Genomic DNA, 24,955 nt, shown 5'->3' with positions numbered 1-24,955 from the left:
TGTGTTGCCAAAGCTGAATTTGCAGCATCATTCCTCCAGTCTTCAGTGTCACATGATCCTTCAGAAATCATTCTAATATGCTGATTTGCTGCTCAAGAAACATTATTATCATCAATGTTGAAAACAGTTGTGTGCAATTTTTTTTTTTTTCAGGATTATTTGATGAATAGAAAGTTCAAAAGAACATAATCTGTCTGAAATAGAAAGCTTTTGTATCACTACCGTTCAAACGTTTGGGGTCAGTAAGAGGTTTTGTTTTGTTTTTTTTTCAGAAAGAAATGAAAGAAATGAATCCATTTATTCAGAAAGGATGCATTGATTTGATCAAAAGTGACAGTATAGACATTTGTAATGTTGTAAAAGCGTTCTATTTCAGATAAATTCTGTTCTTTTGAATTTTCTATTTATCAAATAATCCTGAAAAAAAAACTTTTCAGGATCAATATTTTCAATGTTTTTCAACATTGATAATAATAATAAATGTTTCTTGAGTATCAAACCAGCATGTTAGAATGATTTCTGAAGGATCATGTGACACTGAAGACTGGATGCTGAAAATTCAGCTTTGGCAACACAGGAATAAATGACATTTTAAAATATATTCAAATAGAAAACGGTTATTTTAAATTATTTCACAATATTACTGTTTTTCCTGTATATCAAATAAATGAAGCCTTGGTGAGCAGAAGAGACTTCTTTTAAAAACATTTTTAAAAAATCTTACCGTCCAAAAACGTTTGACCGGTAAGTGTATCAGACAAACATAAGTGGCTTTGGTCAAGTAGAACCATTTCTGGTCTGAAGTAATGGATGGACTGCACAGGTTCATAAATATGCGTCGCTTGCGCCATCTAGTGGACAAACCACTGATAAACACTTTTGATGCAGTGATTCATGGATCTTTCCTTCTCTAAATGCCACTTTTAATAAAAATGCAGTACTTGCATGGTTATGGGCTCCTTTAAAAGTTACGGCAGGGATACACAGAGCAAGATTAAACGTACAACACGACTTACCTCTAGTATAAATGAGGAATATTAACTGTTACCATGATGGTGTGCGACATTTGTGTGTGTTATTTGCAGTGTTTACTGATTTGTGTTTGATCCTGTAGATCCTAGGTATTTGAACAAAAATGATCTCAGATAGTTCACAGGTAACAAAGCAGTGTGCATTGAACACAAACAATAACTGACACTAAAGGCAGGGAAATGAGGAACTTAAATACACACACATAACAAACTAAAGGACTAACAGGCGGAATGATCATATGAATCACCATAGTAACAAATGATAATGGAAACAAAGACAACAAAGAAAGCAATCTAAAAGTCCATGAAAATGAAATTAAACGAACAAATAACTGAATAATCCTGACACTTGTTAAGTTTCACAATGTATTTGTATTCAGAACAGATAATGTTAAATGAAAGTATGTTTGAGGGTTTATTTGGCCTGACTTGAGATCAGCCTCGTTTAAGATTTTCCACTGCAGCATGAACATATTCATTGCGACTGTTATATGGGGCTGATTAAATTGTTCGATATGTCCAACGATAAGTTTGACCACACATCAATGTTCTCATGCTTGTAAATGTACAGACCGTGGCTTGATTTAAAACTTCAGACTGCTATTAATATACTGAAATTCATCCTGCTATTTCTGCATCTTTTTATCATGAAAGTTTTACTGGACCACCAGCAGCTTTCACAGTTGTTTGTATTAAAAGAATTGTTCTTTTATCTGGATGCTTGGATCGTTGTTAAATCTGTCAGGCGTGTTCAGAACAACAGAAGTGAAAGGCGCAGCTAATGTTTGCTGTATTTCTGAGTGGAGAATGGAAGGTCTGGTATAACTGGTTTACACGACGCATTAAAGGATCACTTTACAGCCGTTTCTTTGTAACGTGAGAGGAACGAAAGCTCTGCTCTAGTAGGAAGTACGATGTTCGATTTTCTCCCTGCAATTTTGACCCAGAGCACTGCAGTTTAGTGAACACACGCCCAGCGTTTGCCGGATCAACAGCGCTTCCCAATGAATCTTTAATGACTGCTTTAGAAGTCGTAATGGCTAGTCACTAATGTCCATTAATGATTTCTGAATGCAGCTGGCCCCGCCTTGATGGCCTCTCGACTGATCCATTAGGATTTCTTTTAGTATGGTTAAAACTTTGAAAACATCCTCCTGCTTGCAGTGAATCAGCACTGTCTTCCTGCTTTGTTCTTTCCACTATTTAACTGCTAAATATGACATTTCCTCTAAGAAAATCAACATCAGGTAAGAATTATCTTTTTCTGCTCTTTGGTTTTAAGGAATATTTAGAATTGCATTGAGATTGACCTGCTGAATTCACTGTGTGTTGCTTTCAGCGGATTTGATCTAGAAGTTTTCTGTGGGCTTGTGTAAGTGCAGCGCTGTCCGAGGTGCTGAACTGCAGATAAAGCTGCTCTATATTGAAATTTTGCTCATTTCAGTCTTCTTTTTATCTTTATCTCATTTTGTTTTATTTAGGCTTTGTAGCTTGTATGCATAAAGATTAAGGGATTTAGTTTTAATTTTAAGAACATTTCAAATAGGCTAATATTTTTCCCTATGTGAATACTAAAATTGCTTTTTCCTGTGTGAACTGAATAACATTTGCGGAATCCACGCTTATTTAACTGCACTAAGAATGACTGTTTCTGACATGAAAAGGACAGAGATAGGCTAGTTTTCCTGCGTTTTATTTTCAGAATAAATTTGCATTACTGAATTAATATAATACTACAATATTTGTTTTTCATTCGTTAGACAATGATCTGATATTTTGTCTTGGGTTCAAACGTCTAGTTGTTTTGTTATTGCGTTTCATAATTTCCTGATTGTACAGTAGATGGCGCTGTTGATGAACATATAATATTCCGTGTGAAGGCAGGGGTCTGAAGGTTTGTATTGGGCCGTGCTTCAAAATTGACTTTTCTTATACCCCTGGCGGTTTTTAAGATATTGGTTGAATCCCTGAGATTAGTGCAATAGATGTGTGTAGATTTAATTCAATTCAACAAGTATAAATATTATCTTTCAGTAATAAGGTAGGCCTATACCATATTTAAATAAAAATTAATTTGAGAACAGTTAATAAAAAAAAAAACTCTTAAAAAAAATAATAATAAAAAAAATAAATATATATATATATATATATATATATATATATATATATATATATATATATATATATATATACACATCAAATATCCAACAACAACGTTATTCATTATTTAAAATATTGTGCAGTGCAAATATTAATATGCATGTTATTATTATGAGTGGGCCAGAAGACAGTTGTGCTTTTGTCACGCATGCAGGAAACTCACTGCCATGGCAACCGACTGCTCCAATCAGGACATCGCAACTCCGTTGTTTCCACGCGATCCTTTATGTTTTGGGAAAGAAATATAACAGATGATTATTAGAGTATTGTATTCGACTATGTAACTGTGTGAGCATTTTACACAGCTTCAAGAGCTGCAGTTCACTTGCATTTGTCACATTTGTGTGCGTTACCGTCTCCCCGCGAGTCTAAACGGGAGAGGCATCCGATAGATTCGTCTCCCCGTTTGAGATTGATCACTCGCGCTTGCTGTTCACACTGAATGACAACCAAATATTCAAGACTAACGTAGCCTACTTTACTACAACATTTAAAAAAAATGTTTTGCTGTTCCACATCACTCTCCGCCCACCGCCCAATTCACAGCTCTGTGGTGGTAAACGTTCACGAACTAGCGCTGTCTGTCCGATTCGTTTTAGTCTGATATAAATTGAAACGATTTTGAATCAGTCACAACGGTTCTCCTGTCAACAACTGACCCAGATTAAACCGAGAACCGTTTTATTGGACGTCTGATGCGCAGGCGGATTAACGATATTTGTATATTAGTATACAGTACAAATGTATTATAATATAGGCATTTAATCAGCAATTTAATGACAATTCAATATATGTATTAATAACAATAATAATATCTTTGTACTGACCAAAGACCTGAATATGAGTGAGCTGTTATTAGGAACATTTGGAGTTAGACTTACTCTAATAGCAAACCTATTAAAACCTACTGGAACTGGATGTATGTTTACATTTCACTAAAATAAGAAAATGTATTTATTAAATTCATTTCGTTTCAAATTCATTAGGGACAGGCGGATTACAACAGACCCATATACCCAATACAACTTAAAATTAGTTAAAATAACAAACGTAACTACGCCATGACGTGAGGAATTGCTGAATCGCTTTAACCGGTTCTTTGAAATGAATTGTTCGAAAGAACCGATTCGCAGTAATGAGTCGGACTTAATCACTTACCCTTACTTAATCAGATACCACAAATAAACCGAACTGCTTTAGTCCTCTCGTTGAGTGGTTTCTTTTCCCGAATCTTCCATGATTCAGCTGTCATATTAAGACCTTGTCGCTCTCGTTGTAGTTGTCTGGGTCTCCACATTACAAACGGATTCAGAAGATTAGCTGAATACAAACTCTCTCGCTCACACACCCACACACACACAAAGCGCGCGCGCACAAGAGCGCCGAATCGCTCTCACTAACAGGTGTTTCTCTCACATGGCTCTGTTCTGTGTGCTCTGACTGACTGCATCGTGGGATGCTGCGAAACGGGTGTTCGGTGTCTGGAGGAACATCTCCGTTATTAATCGAAATTGCAAGGTAGTGACATTATCTGGAGACGGATGCGGTAAGACCTCAAGCCAATTGAATGTAGAGCCGTCTAAGGACTTCATCTCCGAAGAAAAAATGAGCGTTGAAGAGATGCACCGTCACCTACATATTTTGTGTTAAAGCCGTTTTAGTTAACTCTGTCACAATGGTGGTCTCTGGTGTATGAAGCCTCGGATGTGAGCTCAGTTAAAGATCCTCTTGAAGAAATCGTGTTGTGGAAGAGGTGGGGAAACGGATTTGTGTCCTCTGAAAGTTTTGGGTGTCGCACCGTCAAACTGGCCATGGCTGCGGCGATTGCCAGCTCCCTTATTCGACAGAAGAGGCAGGCAAGGGAGCGAGAGAAATCAAACGCCTGCCGCTGCGTGAGCAGTCCGAACAAAACCAAAGGAACATGCGAGAAACCCAGTCGACTCAGTGTTTTCTCCAGAGTCAAGTTGTTTGGCTCCAAAAAGCGCAGGAGGAGACGACCAGGTCTGATGTTACCTGTGTTTTTAATATGCTTATTATATTTGCCGGCATTATCAATGCATTTGTGTCTGTACTTTTCGAAATATTACATTTTAAAATGATGTAATAAGTGCTTGCCATGCTTAAGTCAGACTGTAAGTTTACTCTCTTTAAAATTCAGCGCATGTGCTTTCACACTTCATTGTGAGAGAGCTCATGCAAACTGATCTTACAGAACTTTTCAGGCATTTTGACCCCCCAAAAAAGGCATAATTGTATACAACTCTTTGTTATTCTGCAGATATTGTGCTGCATTGATGTTGATGCTGATTCAATGTCAGCTCTCTAGTGTGTTTAATCCCTTCAGAGGGACAATAGAAAGCAAACTAAGCTGGTTATTGCCTGACATGTTTTTGGACAGCAGCTAACTAGCAAGCCAGATAAATCCCCGGAGATTCAATCTCACACGGTGTGCCATATAGATATATTATGCAGCAAAATCTGCTATTATGAATTCAATTCAGTTTTCTGATTGATTTTAATAGTTTTATTAGTTACAATTCCTTTACCATATCAAGTTGAATCCATTATATCTATTAAGTAACAGATTTCATTAATTGATATTATTCAGATCTGAGGGTGGTCAGACTGGATGATTTGTAGTTTACAACTCCCTTCATAAGCAGCGAGACAAATCAGATGCTCAGAAGTCAGTAGAAATACTTAACTGTGAAGTACCGAATTTGGAAATCTTCTAAAACGTATGCATTCAGCTCAACTATTTACTTACAGGCTTGTTGTAGTCCCTCCCCAGACAGCATCTTACATAACCCTTATGTGACACCTTAGCAGAAGTGTGGAAGTTTGTGTGTAGAGTAGCAGCTGTTTACAGCAGAGGTTTGGTTTCATTAAACAGTCTCATGCTTAACAATCTTGTTCACAGATACACATGGACCAAGACACACACGAATGTGCTTACTTAAATGTGCTTACATTTGATATGTTGAGGAGTGATGCTTCTGCAAATCAATGCTCATTCACACCTTTATTTAGTCAGACTTTATCTATACCATATTATAGCATCTGTATGGTAGTTTATTTTGGTTTATTATTCTGAATTGGTATCTATAGGCTTATTTTAAATATTCAGATTCTCTTTGTGTGTTCTTGACTGAAATTTAGAGTATGTGTTATAGTTTGTATTATATAATATCCACACGTACCTCCTATGATAAATGAAAGTTAATCAGTGTTAATAGCATGATCCACTGGAATCTGGTATTTTGCACAGGAGATCTGTGTCCTGTATAGATGTTTTTTTTAGTTCTAGTAATCCAGATTAGACCCATGATGGTGATATGGCTCTGTGTATCATGGCCAGCAGACTGCAGTTTCTTTGCAAATTGAAGCTCTCACCAATTTTCTGTGTGATGGCTCTGGTGACTCTTCCTATATGTAGATTTTGTTTCTGTTCCTGTTCTTGTCAATGTGATCTGTTGTTTGTAATGCAGGCTCAAATCTGTAGACTATGGAATGCTCTTGCTAAGCCTGAAGCTTTAAAGTCCATAACACTGTCACTGTGGCAATGCCTGTTTAACCCTGTCTTTTTCTCATTCTCTCTCTCTCTACCTTCTGTCTCCTTGCAGAGCCCCAGCTGAAGGGGATCGTAACGAAGCTGTACAGTCGACAGGGCTTTCATTTGCAGCTCCAGGCAGATGGAACCATCGACGGCACTAAAGAGGAGGACAGTGGTTTCAGTAAGTCAACTGGCATCTTGTCAGAATATGTTCTCAAATTATCACCTGTACAGACACACCTTGAGGTTCGCTGTTAGAAACAAGGAAGTGCTAGATTAACAGATTGATACAGTGCCCCCCAAATTTGGACACCTTGTTGTATGAATGTTTCTGCATTACATAATAATACATCAAACCATGCGGCATTTCATTTTAAAAGAACTATAGAAACTTTTCAAGCAAACGTTTTTGATGCTGCAAAAAATATACTGTTGAGAATAAAGCATATGAAAGTATTTGTCCATAATTACTCAGCTATTACACTGACTTCATTCTTCCTAGATCAGAGGTCGGCAACCCGCGGCTCTAGAGCTACATGGGGCTCTTTAGCGCCCCCCTAGTGGCTCCCTGGAGCTTTTTCAAAAATGTATTAAAATGGGGGGGGGGATATATTTTTTGTTTTCATATGGTTTCTGTAGGAGAGCAAACATGACACAAACATTCTTAACGTTTTCCAATGCTGTAAAAATGTGTATAATAAATATTAAATTTCAGCATTTCTATCAACAAAGATTTCCGTCATAACCTGCGACACACGTTTCAGCGCAGCGGACGTCACTTCCCCGCCGAAAGCGCGCTCCCTCAGCTGGACTGAGTGGCAAAAGAACCTGCTGCGTGACTGGATTTAATAGAGGAAACTGCGAAAACACGAGTAAAACAAACAAATTACACTAAAGATTCTTATAACATGTCAAATAACCCTAATCCATGGATATTGACATGCAGCCAGGAGTCGTGTTTCCTGACATTTATATGTGCCTTTAATTTGAGGCCGGGGAAATGCATAAAGCTAATCTGCCTGTGAATATTTGATATAACTACAATATAGGTAGGTTTAAATCCGCGTAATCACTTATATCAATGTTATATTGTCATATTGTCCAGCGATAAAACATATATAGTTTTATAGTATCGTTTTTGTCAGTGTTTATTTTAAAACAAACAATTATGCAGAATATAAGATATAAGATGATTTGTCAACATAATATATAACAATACAATATATATGGAATGATTTTACCTCAAAATCCAACAATTTGACACAAAATGATAACTGCAAATCCATCTTTCTCTGCTGGAGTCCAGCTGTTTCTGTGAATTGCACCGATCCATTTGCTTCTTTTTTCTGTAGCTTTCAGCAGTTTTTAAATATATACCTCGGGAATACCTCATTATGAATTTGTAACCTACTTAGTCATTTTGATAGTAGGCTAATATAGCTAGTATACACTTACAACCTGTGTTGCCTTCATATAAGGCTTATATAAGACTTTTAATTTTTTGCGGCTCCAGACAGATTTGTTTTTTGTTTGTTTGGTCCAATATGGCTCTTTGAACATTTTGGGTTGCCGACCCCTGTCCTAGATAGACCAATTGGTTAAATTACAAAAAAGGCTCAGAAAAGTGAAGATGGTTCTGGTCTTGCATAATTTATTTGCAAATGCCAATTGGTTTTGAATTATTGCATCTAATGCAATGACATTCAGGCATTTTGAAGTGTCATTTAAGTGTCCAGATTCTTTTTTGGGGCCACTTTATGTCTACTGGTACTGCTTTTCAGTGGCTGCTGCTGGTGTTATTGTTTCCTCTGCAGCTGTATTCTTCCTTGCCTTAAAGCCGTGATATACTTCAAACGAAATCAAAGAATGAACTGATGTGACATCAATTCGAACAAAATCAGTCCAAAACAAAGTTTGTTTTGTGTTCGTTTTGGGAGTTTGAAACGGCTTGCCAAAGCAAACTCTCAGGAAAAGTTCGCTCCAGCTGCTAAACACCTTCATACTACCATTGGTTTGTGACAATAACATAATAGGAGGTGTGCGCTGAAGCTCTATCTTCTTTCACGTGGAACTCTTCTCTGACTCATTAAAGCCACCTACACACTTAACGATTGTAAGGCCGATTATGAATGTAAATTGATACTTATGACTGATGGCGCTCAAACGCGTCCAGTCAGAGCTAGTTGCGTTCAGTCTGTGATCAAATTCTATGTGTAAGTATTTAAATCTGCTTCAGTCGCAGGAAACAATCGCTGTATGTTGACCACATTCTTAGAATGTTTTAGCTAGTCGTTAAATGTGTGCCTGGCTTTTAGTCTGTTGAGGTAAGATCTCTGGGGGTGAAAACATGACACTGGATAGCTGCTTTATAGAAGAAAATTAAGTGTTGCTTCCGATGAAATGACGCACTGACACTGTTTTTAATGCTTTTAAGCAATCTATTGAATAAAATGTCATATAAATAAAAGTGATGTGACTTCACTGGAGTCCTAATTTGCAGAGCTCGTGCTAACATACACACGTTGTTATCATCAGATGCTTTTCTTATGCTTTTTATAAAAAATGCTTGATTGTTTTTTTTTTTTTTTTTTTTTTTTATTTTTGTTGTTTATTTTGTTTTTGAGAGGAAAGCGTGCATCACATATTTACATAATCATCTAAACGCCACTCTCAGCAATGTGGGCGGCGTCAGATGTTTGATATATTGTTACAGTATATCACTACTCACATATTTTGAACTTCGTTTTATCCCTAAACGAAGAACGAAAAAGAACTTCGCTGTGAGTATATCGGGGCCTTTATACCTACACTTATAAAAAGCTTCTTTGCTTTTTCACTAATACCTTTACAGTTCCTGTATTGTCTACATAGGCTCAGTTCTGTATTATCCTGAAATGGAAAATTCAGCTGGAGCGGTCACATAAAACCACCATTTCTCAGAAAGCAATTCTTGTGAGAGCACAGTCAATGTAGCTGCAAAGCCCACACTCAAAAAAAATGAACTTTCACTGTTGTTAGTTTCACTCAAACTATCCTTGTTCACATTACTTAAACTCATGTAACTACATGAACTTAATTTAACTTGAGTTGTTTATACTAAAAATGAGTATTGTCAGCTTTGCTATTTAAGTATTTAAATACTAAGTATTTGTTAATTGAGTTTAAAATTAAATTGTGTTCAACGAGAGCAGATAATAAAGGTAAATTTAAGGTAAATTAAGTCAATAAATGTGTTCACATAATAAACTTCAACATAACATTATTACGTAAACAGCACATAAAAATGTTATGTAAGTGACAAATTCAAATTATTTGTATTTACTCAAAGAAATTTTGTTAGCGTTACTTGAATTTGTTTTGTTCATAGAACTAAATTGTTATTTGTACAAATTACTTAATATATTTGTGTGGAACCACTTATTTAAAAGTGCTTTTTTAAGTAAATCCAACAATTCATTTTTTCAAGAGAAACATTTTTAGGCAGGTGTCCATAATGTTTGAAAAACGTCCACAGATTATTTTGTGTGTCATTTGAAGTCATCCTGCTGGGCACCTGCAAGTGTGAATTATTTAGTCCGTAGGCTAGTGCAGCATCACCCAGTCAGTGTTTGAGCTATACTGCGCATATGAGCGAGGAGGAAGCCGGCTGGATGGTTGGCAGGGCTCTAATTTAATATGTGCTATATCTCACTGACGCTATGTGTCTGTGGCATTCTGGGGCCTGTAAATTAGCTTGACTCTATTCAATTAGTCACTGGGTGAAGATGACGTTCATATCGAGCAAATGAGTTTGTGGTGATCGGAGTCATTTGGAACTTTGATCACTAAAGGCTCCAAATCCTCTGATCCATCAAGCTCATCTAGATTAACACAAATGTGTTTCTTGTGCACATAAACAATGTTTAACTTGAAGAGCCGTGCTAATTGAAATAACTACCTCTACTTGAATTTAAATAGTGGGTGTTTGACTCAAGTATACATGTTTTATTCACCCTTGAGTTGAATCTGCGACACTGGTGCGGTTGGCCACTCCTCTCTCATTGCATGCTCATTTATTTTCTTGTCTGTATTCTTCCCCTGTGTGATTGACTGTAAGGTACAATGAGTTATATAGGGGTGAGATTACATAATAGCTGACCTGCTTTTCCCACCACACTCCCTTATTTTGTTAAGAGAATGAAAAGCTGTTGCTGGAGAGGAGAAGTGGGAAAACAGGGAGCTTCTATCTCTCACACTACAAAAATAGAATTGTTAGGAGCTTGGTGCCCTTGTCTCCATAGCGACGGCAGTGCAGTCCTCTTGGCTCTTCTCTTGGTGTGTGTGTGTGTGTGTGTGTGTGTGTGCGTGCGCGCCGCGTGTTTGATAGGGATGAGGGTCTGCTCCAATGCTCTCTTTACTCTCTAGATGTGTGTCTTACCACATCTCTGTGACTGATGCTCATTGCACTTCTTAGCAGTGCCAAATGTCATTGTTTCACTTAAATCGCTTAAATATCACATAAGTGCCAGTTTTTAAGTGTGTTTACAGCAGATCTCAGCCAAATACTAATTATTTTTGCCCTGAAGTCAGGTCATTATGCTATAAATAATGAAAAAAATATACATTTACTTTTAAAAATTGTTTTAATTTTTTTTTTCTAACTGCGTGAGAAATTACAGCCAGAATCAGAAGATTGAATTGATCAAATTGGATCAAAGTGATTTTATTAGATGAGATTGGGCAGATCAGGGGGTTGGAAAGTGGGCATTTAAAGATAAAGACCTTATTGAAAATCAGCCTTTCCATCTCTCAAGTCTGACTGTGATGAGCTCTTGGAGGAACAAAACAAAAGCTCATTCTGAGCAGTAAATGTCAGGTATGGCTGCTCTATTGGATTATGTCTCTTTGCGCAGAGTTTTAGAGCTTAATTCAATTCCTAATCAATGTGTCTTGGCAGGAGGCCTTTCTCTCCGTCAACATTAGGTTTTTATCTCTGCTAACTCGTCTTCTGTCTAAAGAGTGGGCTGATGTGTTTTTCAGTCAGTCCCAGTCATATTCTAATCAGTCTGATTTATCTCCAAATATAATAAACGGAAATACTAACATCTGAATGAAATGCCAAAATGCTTCTCTAAACAAGCAATAAAAATATACAGAGGTTTATCCAGACATTCAGATAAACCACCAGAATTAAAACATCCAAGATCCTTTAGTAATAAAATTTAAAGGGTTAGTTCACCCAAAAATGGAAATTCTCTCATTGTTCACTCACGTTCCGGTCCTGTATGGCTTTATTCATCTTCAAAACACAAATAAAGATATTTTTAATGGAACCTGAGAGCTCAACCATGGAAGCTCAACTATACTTGCTTGATACGTGAAAACCTCATTTATTCTCGGGCGTTAAACGAGCATGTTTGAGCTTTCAATTACGTGGTCTATGTTTGTGTGTTGATGTTTATATGGTGTTGGCAAAAATATCATATCAGGATTTTTTTCAGGATCACGAACCCACGTTCTTATTACTAATCTAATTCATGTTGGTTCCTATGCAGTTACTATAGAGTTCAGCCAAACTAATTTCCCTATTTTAAAAATGTAGCCTCACAAGGTAACAAAATAAAAAAAAAAATAGAAAAAGTAATGACAGACCATTTAGGCCAAAGTAGGGGTGCACCATACAAGTCTTATTTTATCTTTAATAGGACAAATACAGTATAAAGCCCTATTCGGACGGGACTAGTTTTCCAAACGACGTTTGAGTAACAATTCTTATCAACCTACGTCTGTGATTTTTATGTACAGATTCGGACGGGACTAACATCTCTGTGTTTATTACCGAGGTAGGAGTGTCTGTGTTTTACATGTGGGCATTTTAGAAGACCATGTGTTCAGAATGCGTGGATTGCGTATGGTCATATGAACTAAACATACATTTATCATCATGATTTAATAGAATTGGGTTCTTATAATAAACAAATAAAAAAGTTTTAACTTATATAATTTACACGTTATGTAATTAAGTGCAGAAATGAAAGTACTCTTACCTGAAACTGATATTACAGTAGCCAGTCTTAACAGTTTACGTGATTTGGCTCTTCTTGTTGATTTTTTTTTTTTTTTTTTTTTTTTTTTTTTTTTTATTTCTTCGCAGTGAACCAAACACATCTACATCCATTATCGGTGCGCAAAAAGCAGAAACTTGAATACCGGCGCAATAGCGAAAGACTGTACGGTAGTTTACGTTGACCAAAACACACAAGAAAAAGCGTTTTGGAAAAAACATTTTCGGAAATCACAGACATTCGCATTCGGACGGGATTAGATTTCTCTGAGGACGGCGGAGTTTGATGAAAAACAGTAGGTAATTTGCTCTGGAATTTTTACAGAGGTCGTGTGAGAAAAAGACAGACATGGCAGATTCGGACGGGATTAAAATCTCAAAGTACGTCTGTGAAACTGAAATTTCTCTAATATCCCCCTGTGAAACTAGTCCCGTCCGAATAGGGCTTAAGATACAAATATAAAAAAATAGTGCATTAAAATTGTCAGCCACAGTAGGTGCATTTACTGTAACTGTAGCATTAAGAAGAAATTGAATAAACAAATGTAAAAATAAAACACTTTACTGTATGGGTTAAATATACACTGATTCTTAAAGCTACGGAAGTTTAGTCAAGAGCAGTGAGTGATTTTCACTTTAAATTTTGTTTTTTGATTAACATTAATGACACAGACGACAGGTTTATTAGGAGACTGTTACTTTTTAGACTTAATGCACTGATCCAATATACGGACACATGCATATCGTAATATACTGACATGCATCCGAGCTGTTTACATTCACTTAAGATATAAATAACTGTTTATGTAGATGTTGTGTATATTTGACAGTTTAAGTGCAATAAGACGCGAAAGACAACTTAGTTCAGTACTTACGCACTGTGTTACAGGCTTTTAGTGTGCGTGCGCTTCGGGTGTGTGCTCAGAAAAGCGCATGTCAGAACAGCCTGCAAATAAATTGTGAAACTGGCAAGGCTTTGAAATGCATGCAAATAATAAACTTGATTGATAGCGAAAAACTGCAATGCCACGTGAGTGTAACTCTACCGCCGCATCACTAAACATGATGTGTATGTACACCGCTTTGTACAGTATGTGGAGACAGGCGCCAGAACTGAACTGATCGAATGGACTGTAGCACGATACTACGATCTCTCTTCAAAGGCAGATTGTGGAGACATTTTAATCGTTAACTATCTAAAATCTTGATATTTCACACCTCTAAATTAAATCTGTTCATCATATGTGCAGACTTTCAGTTGAGGGACAGAAATCTATCAGGTTTTATTAAAAATATCTTTATTTGTGTTTTGAAGATGATTGAAAGTCAACTACATGAGGGTGAGTAAATGACAGAATTTTAATAAATAAATAAATTACATTTATTTTAATGACCTTTTTTCACTTAAATATTCTGTTTGTCACAAAGCTGTCATAATACGCAACTATAGAGGAGAAAAGAGTTGTGTGGAGTGATATTTTGTGTCCTTTTTTAAAGCTTGAAAATAATTGTGTTTGGATAAAGTAAATGATGACACAATTTTCATTTTTTTTGGGTGAACTAATCCTTTATGGCCCGGTTTCTCAAAAAGATCTTAGATTAAGCCAAGATTAGACCTTTTTTAAGACAATTTAAGACTTTTAAGTGGCTTTTATTAATGTGTCTTGGGGGAAAAAAATTACTGGTGTGCATTTAGAGACAAAACAATGAAACTAACATATTTTAAGATATGTAAGTGCAAGTTTCTTTCAGTTAAAACAGCTCAAACATGCATTTTAGACTAGCACTAGGCTTAAGTCTTGTATGTGAAACTGGGGGATAATGTTATATGTGAACATGAAGCTTTTTCATCCATGTTCTCAGTAGGCCCTTTCACACAGAGATTTCGGAAAATACACTGATAATGTGTCGCAGGATTCGTCCCGGGATCATTTGGTTTCGGTGCATTCACACTGCCAGTGATTTTCTGGAATCTGTGCGTGCATTCACACACATCCCATAAAGATCCCGTAAAGAAACATGAGATCAGGGTGTGATGTGTAATAATGTATCTGCAGCATCTTAAGAAACTTTTATAGTTGTTATTTTAGCCTTTTTGCAGAGATGATTATTGTGACCTCTTGATCTTCCCAGATCTCTGTGCTCAGGTGCTCTATTAGGTGTGAGTAATTGAGTCTCTTCTCCACCACCCCACAGCGGCAAAGCTCTAATCCCTCTGAAATGAGGTCCGCCATAACCGTGTGTGTTTGTGTGTATGCAAAAAAAAAAAAAAAAAAAAAAAGATGCAGGTGTTAAAATGTATTATCTTCCTGTTATAATATAATATCTTCCTAATATAATCAATAACTCATTAAATAATATGCATTTAGCATCTAAAAAGTCTTAATATGAACTCAGTGGCTGTAAAGCACAAAGGGCTGATCTCTACAGGTGGACCTGGCTGGTGTCAGAGAGGTTCAGAGGGGAGAGGAAGGACCTTGATGTTGGATTAGAGGGGATGGAGAACACTCCAGACTGTTGTAAAATAGCAACATGGCCGTCGATTGAGCTCTGCAGGAAATAAAAAATATTAATCAAGAGCTCTCATGTTTATGATGAAAGGCAGTAGGGGTTACTGTTTATGTTCTCTCTGGAGAATGAGCAAGCAGGAATGTTGGCTGAGTTAAAGTTGTTCACTCAGCCAGATTATACAGATTTTAAATTAGATGAGAGTGTGTAAATATTGACAGAAATGTAATCTTTGGTGGGCTGTTTCCTTTTAAAAGGATACTTCACCTAAAAATCAAAATTGAGTCATCAATTACTCACCTTTATTTAGTTCCAAATGACTTTCATTCATTTTTAAGCATGCATGTTTGATATTTAATTTACCATGTTTGATGTGCTCTAAATCTGCTAAAAAATAGCAGATTGTATCTCTTTAGAAAACCTTGATTAAACCGTTTGATTAATATGGTTTACTTTCTCTTTATATGAAAACTTTTTGGAATAGACTTTCAATGGAGAGGTAAAAAAGGTTTTGTTAAAAATGTCTTTATTTTCATTTTGAACAATAGTCTGATGGGTTCAAATTTTGTATTTTTAGATGAACTAACCCTTTAAAAATAAATTGCATTATATTTTTTGTTTATACATAATACATTTTGACTTGAACTTCAGAAGAAAAAATGTGCATGAGTGTGAGTACATGACTAGTGAACTAACCCTTTAAGAGATGAACGATGGATATTATGTTAGATATATATTCCTAAAACTCAAAATATTGTACTTAAATGTAAACTTGTATGATTGCCATATGAAGCGTATAAATCTGGTAACCTAGATCAGTGTGCATTAATTACACTCACACACACGTTAGTTTTTGTGAATTGTGGGGACATTCCATAGGCGTAATGGTTTTTATACTGTATTTTCTATCCCCCTACACTACCCCTACCCCTAAACCTACCCATCACAGGAAACTGTGCACACTTTTACTTTCTCACAAAAAATCATTCTGTATTATTTATAAGCCTTTTAAAAAAGGGGACATGGAGTAATGTCCTCATAAGTCACCCTCTCCTTGTAATACCTATGTCATACCCATGTCATTATACACATTTGTGTCCTGATATGTCACAAAAACACACGCACACACACACACACACACACACACACAGAGCAGGTTTTTACTTTACAAGAAGTTAGTTTCCTTCTTGTTTTTTTAATCAAGCTAGGTTACATAACCAGCGAAATGGCTCACACATTTTTTTTTCTTGTGCTTTTTTCTTCCCAAGCTTATGTTCCTCAGATACTCCCAGTGTCAAGGGTGGCTGGCTGGCTGCTTCACTCTTCCCACTGGCAGAAAGAGGCTGTGTGGATGGGAGAGATTGTCAGCTTTATGGCTTACGTGGTGACGGGGGGGACAAAGGTGTGAGGAGAGTTGGCACAGCCAGTGGTATCAGGGAGACAGAGCCCCACACAGCTCACTAACTCTGCTCAACAGAGAGAGAATGTGTGAAAGAGCCAGAGGGAAGAGTGTGAAACAGACAGACCGAGAGAGAGGGAGAATGTGTGTGAATGGGGAAAAGAGGAACTATGTTAGAGGCGGCAGTTTTTCATCTAATATTTTTTTTCCCCCCCAGCTTTTCAGTTAATGATATAGATTGTTAATAGTTTTAGTTAACAATAACAATGTAATGTTAAATAAATATGCTAATGTTAAATGTAATATTTTAAAAATATCCTTCATGCATCAGAACCATTTTTTTTTTTCTATACCTTATAACTTTTTTTTTTTTTTTTTTTTTTTTTTTTGCGTCTGAAACAACTTTTCTACTGACAAAACAAATAGACAAATACCATCAGACAGATGGTTCAAGGTGATTCCTAGAGCATTTCAAAGCAGTTACTAAGATGTTCTGGCCAGTTGCTAGGGTTTTTCTAAAGTTTTCTAGAGAGTTGCTAAAGCGTTTTTTAGGGTGATTCTAGTTTCTAGCTGTGCAGGTTTAGTGGTCTGCTGATTGAGTCCCACGCTGTGGTGATGAAATATATGTGAGTGGACAGAATCTCAGCATAGCTGACATGATGGTAATGATGCATATCTGCATTCTCAGACTCAGATTCTACTTGCATTTTTGTGTTATGTCCACCTCTGAGTGGCACTTTATCAGTTTCTGGGGGCTATACAAGAATTTTGCAATGCATGTGAACTCTTCAAATGAACTCAGACCATCTCAGTTATGCAGTTGTATGCTCCAGGTTTACTTTATTTTCACTCTCCCTGACATCACATATAAATTATAGGTCAGTGGTTCTCAACTGGTTTGGCCATGGGAAACATTTGCGCACACAACTGAAAAGTGCATGCCGCAAGCACACTATAACATCTTAGAGGACACTAAAGTTCATTTTTCTCAGTTGAGGTACTTTTTATTTTTTAAGTCTGATAGAAGTCTGATCAAAGACTCAACAGCTTTCATGCACGTCTTTTAAAATAAAAGTAAAACATTTAGAATTACGTTTTTTTTTTGTTTTTTTGTGTGTGTGTGTGTGTGTGTGTGTGTGTGTGTATTTTTTGACTATAAATTCTGCAACCCACTCAAAACATGATGGTGGTATCTTAATTAAAGGGTTAGTTCACCTAAAAATGAAAATTGTCCCATTATTTATTCACCCTCAAACCATTCTAGGTTTATATGACATTCTCCTTTCAGTCAAACACACTGGAGTTACATTGAAAAAATTCCTGGCTCTACCAAGCTTTATAATGAAACTGCAATTCTGAAGCCCCCCAAAAAAGCACATCTATCCATATAGCTCCAATTGTGTTTGCTGAAAGAAGAAAGTTATGTACACCTTGGATGGCTTGAGGTTGAGTAAACTATGGGATAATTTTAACTAACCCTTTACTTAGCTGTTCTAGACATAAATGTTTGGAAATATAATTGTGAATTTTCTTGTTTCCTATACAGCCATGTTCAACCTCATCCCGGTGGGCTTGCGAGTGGTGGCCATCCAGGGAGTTCAGACCAAACTCTATCTGGCCATGAACAGTGAGGGCTACCTGTATACATCAGTAAGTAACTGCAAGTTCTCCTTCACTCCTTCAGCTGTTTTAAATCAGGAGGGAAAAAAATCACACCAAGCTGCTTCAGTACAGACCAACACCTGAGCTCTAGTCATTAACACTCAATCCACTACCACACACACACACCACTCATCTACTGCCAAATCATGATATCAGATACTCCGGATAATGTGACCTCCGTAATGTCACAGACCTCCATGTGACCCAAGATCAAATGGTCACATAGCCTTGAAGATGCGTTCTTTCTCCTTGCTCCCCCTTACTGTGCTGAAAAAACTGACACTCCCAAGAGCACAGCACAGTATTCACAGATTTCTCCATATAAACAGATGATGCCTCCATTGTGCGCTAGTCTCACACCCTCTCTCCATATGGCATGCTGTCAGAAAATGAGTTAAGTTACAGCTGTGACAAATATCTCAAGATGTTTTCATAACCTCAGCTCCACACTCGTAGTTTAGATTATGCGCAGCCCCACATGCTAAGTGGCGTGATTACAGAGTAGATGGCTTAGAGATGTTTGTTTACTGGCTGTGGTTGGGCCACCCTTTGCCCCCCTCACCCCCTCACAATCCTGACCTCACGCCTTCCTGTACCAGACGAAATGTCGGCACTCTGGCATTCGTCTTGGTTACTATGGTGATGCAGACAAGGCAGTATGTGGGTTGTGTGAATGTATACCAGTCCCAATCATTTTGTTAAGTTTCAGCAAAAGATAGATGAGCCTCCGTGCTTTCATAATATCCTCTATGTGAAAATCATCTGTAATTAGCAAAATACAATATGTCCATGTCCATGGGGGACTGTTTGTAATTTCTCCAAAGAACATTGAAAATACTATGAATCATCAGTGTGTTTACTTTTCAAGATTATTTGTTTTTTGACTGTTGCAGTAATAGTGAATAATTACCATTATTGATACATAGTTGTTTTCCCAGAAGATGTTTTAGTCCCTTGCGGAGAGGTTCTTCTCCACCTTTCTCTGAAATAGAATGGATGAGTTTTCCCAGTGCATTAATTGAGTAACATGCCCTTCATTACAAAGATGACTAATATCGAAACATTTAGAAACTCGTGAAAATGTGCTGAACAGGCAGCCTACACCCCAACATTCATTGACTGCATGAAGCATGAATAATGCAACTACCTACCTGGCAAACTTCTGCTGCAAGACAAATGTCAGAATTTCACTATGTGGTTGGCATTACTGGAGCTCGTGTTGTCTGACAGGAGAGAGTGGGCGCAAACGAATACACAGTCTTAACAACAACACTTTCACTGAACCTCAATTTTGATGCTGACAAAAATCCTCCATATTATGAATAACAGTGTAATGATGGGACAGTAAAGGATCATTGTGGAAACTTATCAGAACGCAGGAAGCAGACATTGCCTGAGAAACCTGGCCTGGGCCAGGATAGGAATGGATCGACTAATTGACTTCAAATGACCAACTTAACAAAGTCTGACTGATTTATCTATATTTTACACACACATGCATTGGGTTTCCATGTTTTATGGGGACTTTCCATAGACAAAATGATTTTTATACTGTGCAAACTGTATATTCTATCCTCTAACCTTAAACCTACCAATCACAGAAAACTTTCTGCATTATTACATTTTCAAAATTCATCACTTTTATAAACTGTTCTCCTCATGGGGACCAAAAAATGTCCTCACAGTGGCAAGGATTTCATATATTGCTATCTTTGTGGGTAAATTTTGTTTATCTGAATCGCACACCTGCGCACTCACACACACGATTGTTTTTGAGAATTGTGGGTACATTCCTTAGACGTAATGGTTTTTATACTGTGCAAACAATAATATTGTGAAATATTACTACAATTTTCCTTTTGCATATATTTTAAAATGTAATTTACTCCTGTGATGGCAAAGCTCAATTTTCATTACTCCAGTCTTCAGTGTCACATGATCCTTCAGAAATCAATCTAATATGCTGATTTGCTGCACAAGAAACATTTCTTGTTATAATCAATATTGAAAACAGTGTTGCTGCTTTTTTTTTTTTTTTTTTTTTTGGCCAAAACCATCACTGTGGTAAAATTTTCAAGAATATTTTATGAATAGAAAATTCAAATGAGCAGCATTTATTTGAAATATAAATCTTTTGTAACATTATAAATGTCTTTACTGTCACTTATGATCAATTTAATGAATTTGATTCAAAGTAACACGTGTAAAAATAATAATATTTTAAAAAATTAGGCCTGTGAACCTCACTAATATTGACTAATTGGTTGTAGCAAATTAGCTCAAAAGGGAAAATATGAATAATTAATCATAACTCATAATTAATTATAAATATTTGAATCCGTTAATTGAATAAACTCGATGTAGCTGAATTAATATTACAATCAGTGAATGTTCGGCCAGCGCACACTCAGTATTGATCGTCTATCAGCTTACAGAAAAATATAGCTTTCTTAGCTCGTAGCTGTGATCTTAATCGTTATCAGGGACATTGGTTTTATAAATTTATTGGTTTCATGAATTTGAACTGTAGCAATAACAAGGCAATGAAGCTCTGAAAAGTGTAATTTAACGAACTGGAAGAACCATCAGTTTCAATACTATGAAGCACCTTTGTTAACAAAGGGGTTCACAATCTTAATACTAAAACACTGTTTAGTGTTCAAACGATGCTTGCAAATGCCTTAACTTTTGAGGAGCGTCAGGATCTGCAGGTTCAGGAGAAATCCTTGATGGTTCGGTCCGATGGTGCTGAAGTGGTAATCAGTATCTTCTGCGTTGAATGAAGAAAATGATGACAAAAATGATGGCAGACTTTATGGAGTCTGCTTGTTGTGAAGATTGACTTTTACAACTTTTTGTGTTTGATCGCTCCAGACGCTACATGGTTGTTGGATGATGTATTACTGATGTAAAATTTTTTGTATATATGTTATGCTAAAAATAATCCAATCTTTTAACCTTCAAATTTGGTTAAAGATGTTGCTGCACTACATCTGTCTAGCTTTTTTCAAATGTTTGTTATGTACACACCCCTTAAGAAACACATCAGATGAACCTCAAACTTCCTAATTATTAGTGCTGGGTATTGACACAATTTTAACAATTCGATTTGATTACTATTCACATGCTTTCGATTTGATTCGATTACGATTTTGATTTGATATTGATTATTTTGGATGTAGTATTTCAGTTACAGTACATGGCAAAATTTCTACAGGAAAAAATTTCTCAACTAATGCTGTAAACTACACATGTAAGTCAGTTGGTACTACTATAATAATATTGAAGGTTAAATTAACTAATTTATATACAAACACTTAAATTACACTCAATGTTTTTATTATAAATAAAGTTTAGAGTTACATAATCATTTGTACTCAAATTTGTTTTTTGAAACATAAACATAACCGATTTATTCAAACATGCATTAAATATTGAAGAACATTAAAAATTATAATGAATATGTAATGGTGCATAGCTATATTTATCAGAATGTTGCTTTCTAGAGTTCACTTTTCTAGCTGACTGAGTTTATGGTCACTGAATATGTTTCTCTGAGGTGAATCTTACGTTACGTGACAGTGTTTACAAGCTGTTTTATTGACGTCTTTCTGAGGTTGAAACACTGATTGAGGTATTACGCGAGACATGATACGGATTTCGGTAAGTTGTACTGTATATTTTAACATACCTTCAGATGTTTTGTCATGATTATTTCGCACTGTAACCGGTAATAAAGCGGAGGAGAGGATGTTCACATGCGCTCTGTGCTGCCGCTTCTCTTTAACTGAGGCGCTAAAGCGATCTGTCACATCACATTAAACAGCGCCGCATTTTTTGAATCTCATAATAAAATTGACGTCATTTGAAATCTGAGACTTTGCTTCATATCAATAATAACAAAGCACAAAGATTATTGCGATTTATTGGATGGGAGGCACGCTACATGTTCTGTTCATTCATCAATTGAAAACAGACTAGACTAATCGGTTCGTAAAAACGAGAATCGATTAAAATGGAGAAATCTATATTTTTTCCCAGCCCTACTAATTATGTCTTCCCTGAGACCAATTAGTTGACTAATCATTTAAGCAACCCACCAACTAGTCAATCTAGAAACCTAGTCAACCTAGTCCAGGAGCACTAGGTTTTCAGCTCGCTCATCCTCACTACATACCTGTTGCCATCTAATCTGTCCTGTGTAATGCTGTTTTCAGGAATCTTTGGGCTGGTCTCGCTCACAGCAGGCAGGAGATAGACAAACAAGGCAGCAGACAAGAGACTCTCGCATGAAGTCTGACAAAAGCATGTAATCTGATCATAACGTTTGGTGTGATGCAGCCCTAACATATCCAGCAGGAGCCTTTGGGAACGATAGGGAAGCAACGGGATCTAAACACAGACACGCACACAAAGAGCTACTGCACATCCCAAACACAAGCACACTCTAACTCACGGCTGTTCTCTGTTCCCTCTCAGTGACTTTAATGATGTATGCCTCAGCGTCTGTAATTAAAACATATGTGCCAGAGTGCTCATTAAATTAAAGCTCTGTTCTCCACAACAGTAACGTCGTGTTTCCGTGCGGCATCCTGTTCGACGGCAGAACGACGGAGGTTATATTTAACAGTTTTTCTGAGTGACAGCACAGCAAGGTTCTGTAGGTGTTAATATTTTATTCCAACTGTATAGCTGTTAGTTCCGGAGAGCGTCAATACAGATAGGGATTTGAACATTCATCTTCATTTACTACCTGTTTTCATTTCCATTTTAAAAGCTTTTCCTGCAATTGCATCCTCTGCATTGTGAATCGTATGTAATTTTCCAATATTGGATCTACCCTTTTAGTTTTGTAAAATTTTTAATGAAAGCAGAATGTGCTGATCTTATTGAGTATACAGTAATCCAGCGCTTACAGTGGTGGAGAGCATTCAGCTCGATACTGAGTGTGTGGCATTACAGCGTTCTAAACAGTATTATAAAGTATTTTAATGATTTAGTATGCTGTAATTCTGAAGTCTCTCTGTATTTGTAATGTGTATGTGTGCTGCTTTGGGCTCTTTGATCTCCCTCACTGAATCTGTGTTAGCTGCTATGGAGCCACACAGCCAGACCAATCACATACTAGTGTTGTTGGAAAATCCCCAATCAATGAAGAGTATAGTGAGTGATGTATGAGAGGTTTGAAGCTGCTCTTGTGCTGCCGGGAAGGTTCAAGCCTGCTTCTCTTCCTTTTTTTTTTTTGACTTTAGTTATATCTACACTACCATTTAAAAGTTTAGGGTCAGTATTATTTGTAAGAAATTAATACTTGTATTCAACAAGGATGCAGTAAAGTCATTTATGATGTTGCAAAAGATTTCTACTTCAAATGAATGCTGTTCATCAGATAATCCTGAAAAAAAAAAATGCATCACAAAAATATTAAGCATCACAGCTGTTTTTAACATTAATAATAGGAAATGTTTTTTCAACATTAATTCGATTCTAACAATATTACTGTTTTTACTGTATTTTGATCGAATATATGCAGCCTTTTTGAGCATAAGAGAATTCTTTTTTTTAGACATTTGGGGCAATTTAATATACTTTATCTTGATAATTTATTGTTTTCTCGGAAATTTGCGTCACCCATTTGCTGTCAAGTAGATTAGTAAAGTAGGCAAAATAAAATATTTCAAATACATATTTTCCACACTATTTTTTCTATTTTTTACATTTATCCAAACATAGTAATATAAATCTCCACTAAAACAATTTTTATATTTTAAAAAAAGCCACACTGAGATTTCCATAACCATTTGGACTGATAATGCAAACTAATCATTTAATGGTTTTTGACATGATTTTGAATCGATTAAAACAGAAAATTTGGACTGATTCATTGAAGTGAATCACCCAGTCAAATCTCTGTGCCTCTGTGTCTGAGAAATAAGGAACCAATCAATTATGCGTCGTTTCCACCAAGTGATACAGGACAGTACAGTGCAGTTCCGTACAATTCGGAATGGTAAACTCTGATCTGGCTCGCGTTTCCACTGCCATCAGTGCCCTTACTTGATAGGCGTAGCGATCAATGTCATTCTCACATGAAAAAGAAAGAGACATGGTAAACAACAATGGAGGACATACAGCAGATCTTGTTCTAGCTTATTGCCATTTGAAACGGTGGTGTGTTTTAACTTTTTAAAAAATGGTGCCTCTTGTGTTGTCATTCCCCTTGTAGCACACAACCAATCAACGTTCTGCAGTAAGTTTTGCTCCACCCTTTAGTACCAGACTACTGTGTTAGGTACCCTAACGGAAGGGTCCAAAAATGGGGTACGGTATGGTTCGGAATTACAGTAGGGTACCATTCACAATGTCCGACAATGGAAACGGCAAAAACTGCGTACCATACTGAACTGTACTGTACCGTACCGCTCAGTAGAAACGAGACATTAGTTTACAAACACAACATGGGTGCACACACAAACATCCATAGTAATAATATGTCAAGAAAAAATGAATGGAAAATAGCCACATTGATATTTCTGTCCATAGTGTTGCATGTTGTGGTCTATTATAGCAAATCAACCATAACATGTCATAAAGTAATG

General features: G+C 36.5%; 1 protein-coding gene across 3 annotated transcripts in view; it reads left to right on the top strand.

Moving 5' to 3' along the window:
* The window catches only part of fgf13a (fibroblast growth factor 13a), a 138,998-nt gene that overhangs the window by 96,902 nt on the left and 17,141 nt on the right, over window positions 1-24,955 (top strand). For 2 of the 3 annotated variants that reach the window (XM_067374000.1, XM_067373837.1), the window contains 2 exons: window positions 6,815-6,925; window positions 18,241-18,344. In XM_067374000.1, the coding sequence (XP_067230101.1) occupies window positions 6,815-6,925; window positions 18,241-18,344 (215 nt within the window). Of the gene's footprint in view, window positions 1-4,459; window positions 5,193-6,814; window positions 6,926-18,240; window positions 18,345-24,955 lie in introns of those variants that run through there. The other variant, XM_067373920.1, reaches the window with a different exon arrangement.

This window comes from Chanodichthys erythropterus, chromosome 1 (genome assembly GCF_024489055.1).
Source record: "Chanodichthys erythropterus isolate Z2021 chromosome 1, ASM2448905v1, whole genome shotgun sequence".
Lineage (NCBI taxonomy): Eukaryota > Metazoa > Chordata > Actinopteri > Cypriniformes > Xenocyprididae > Chanodichthys > Chanodichthys erythropterus.
This window is presented reverse-complemented; position numbering and strand designations above follow the sequence as displayed.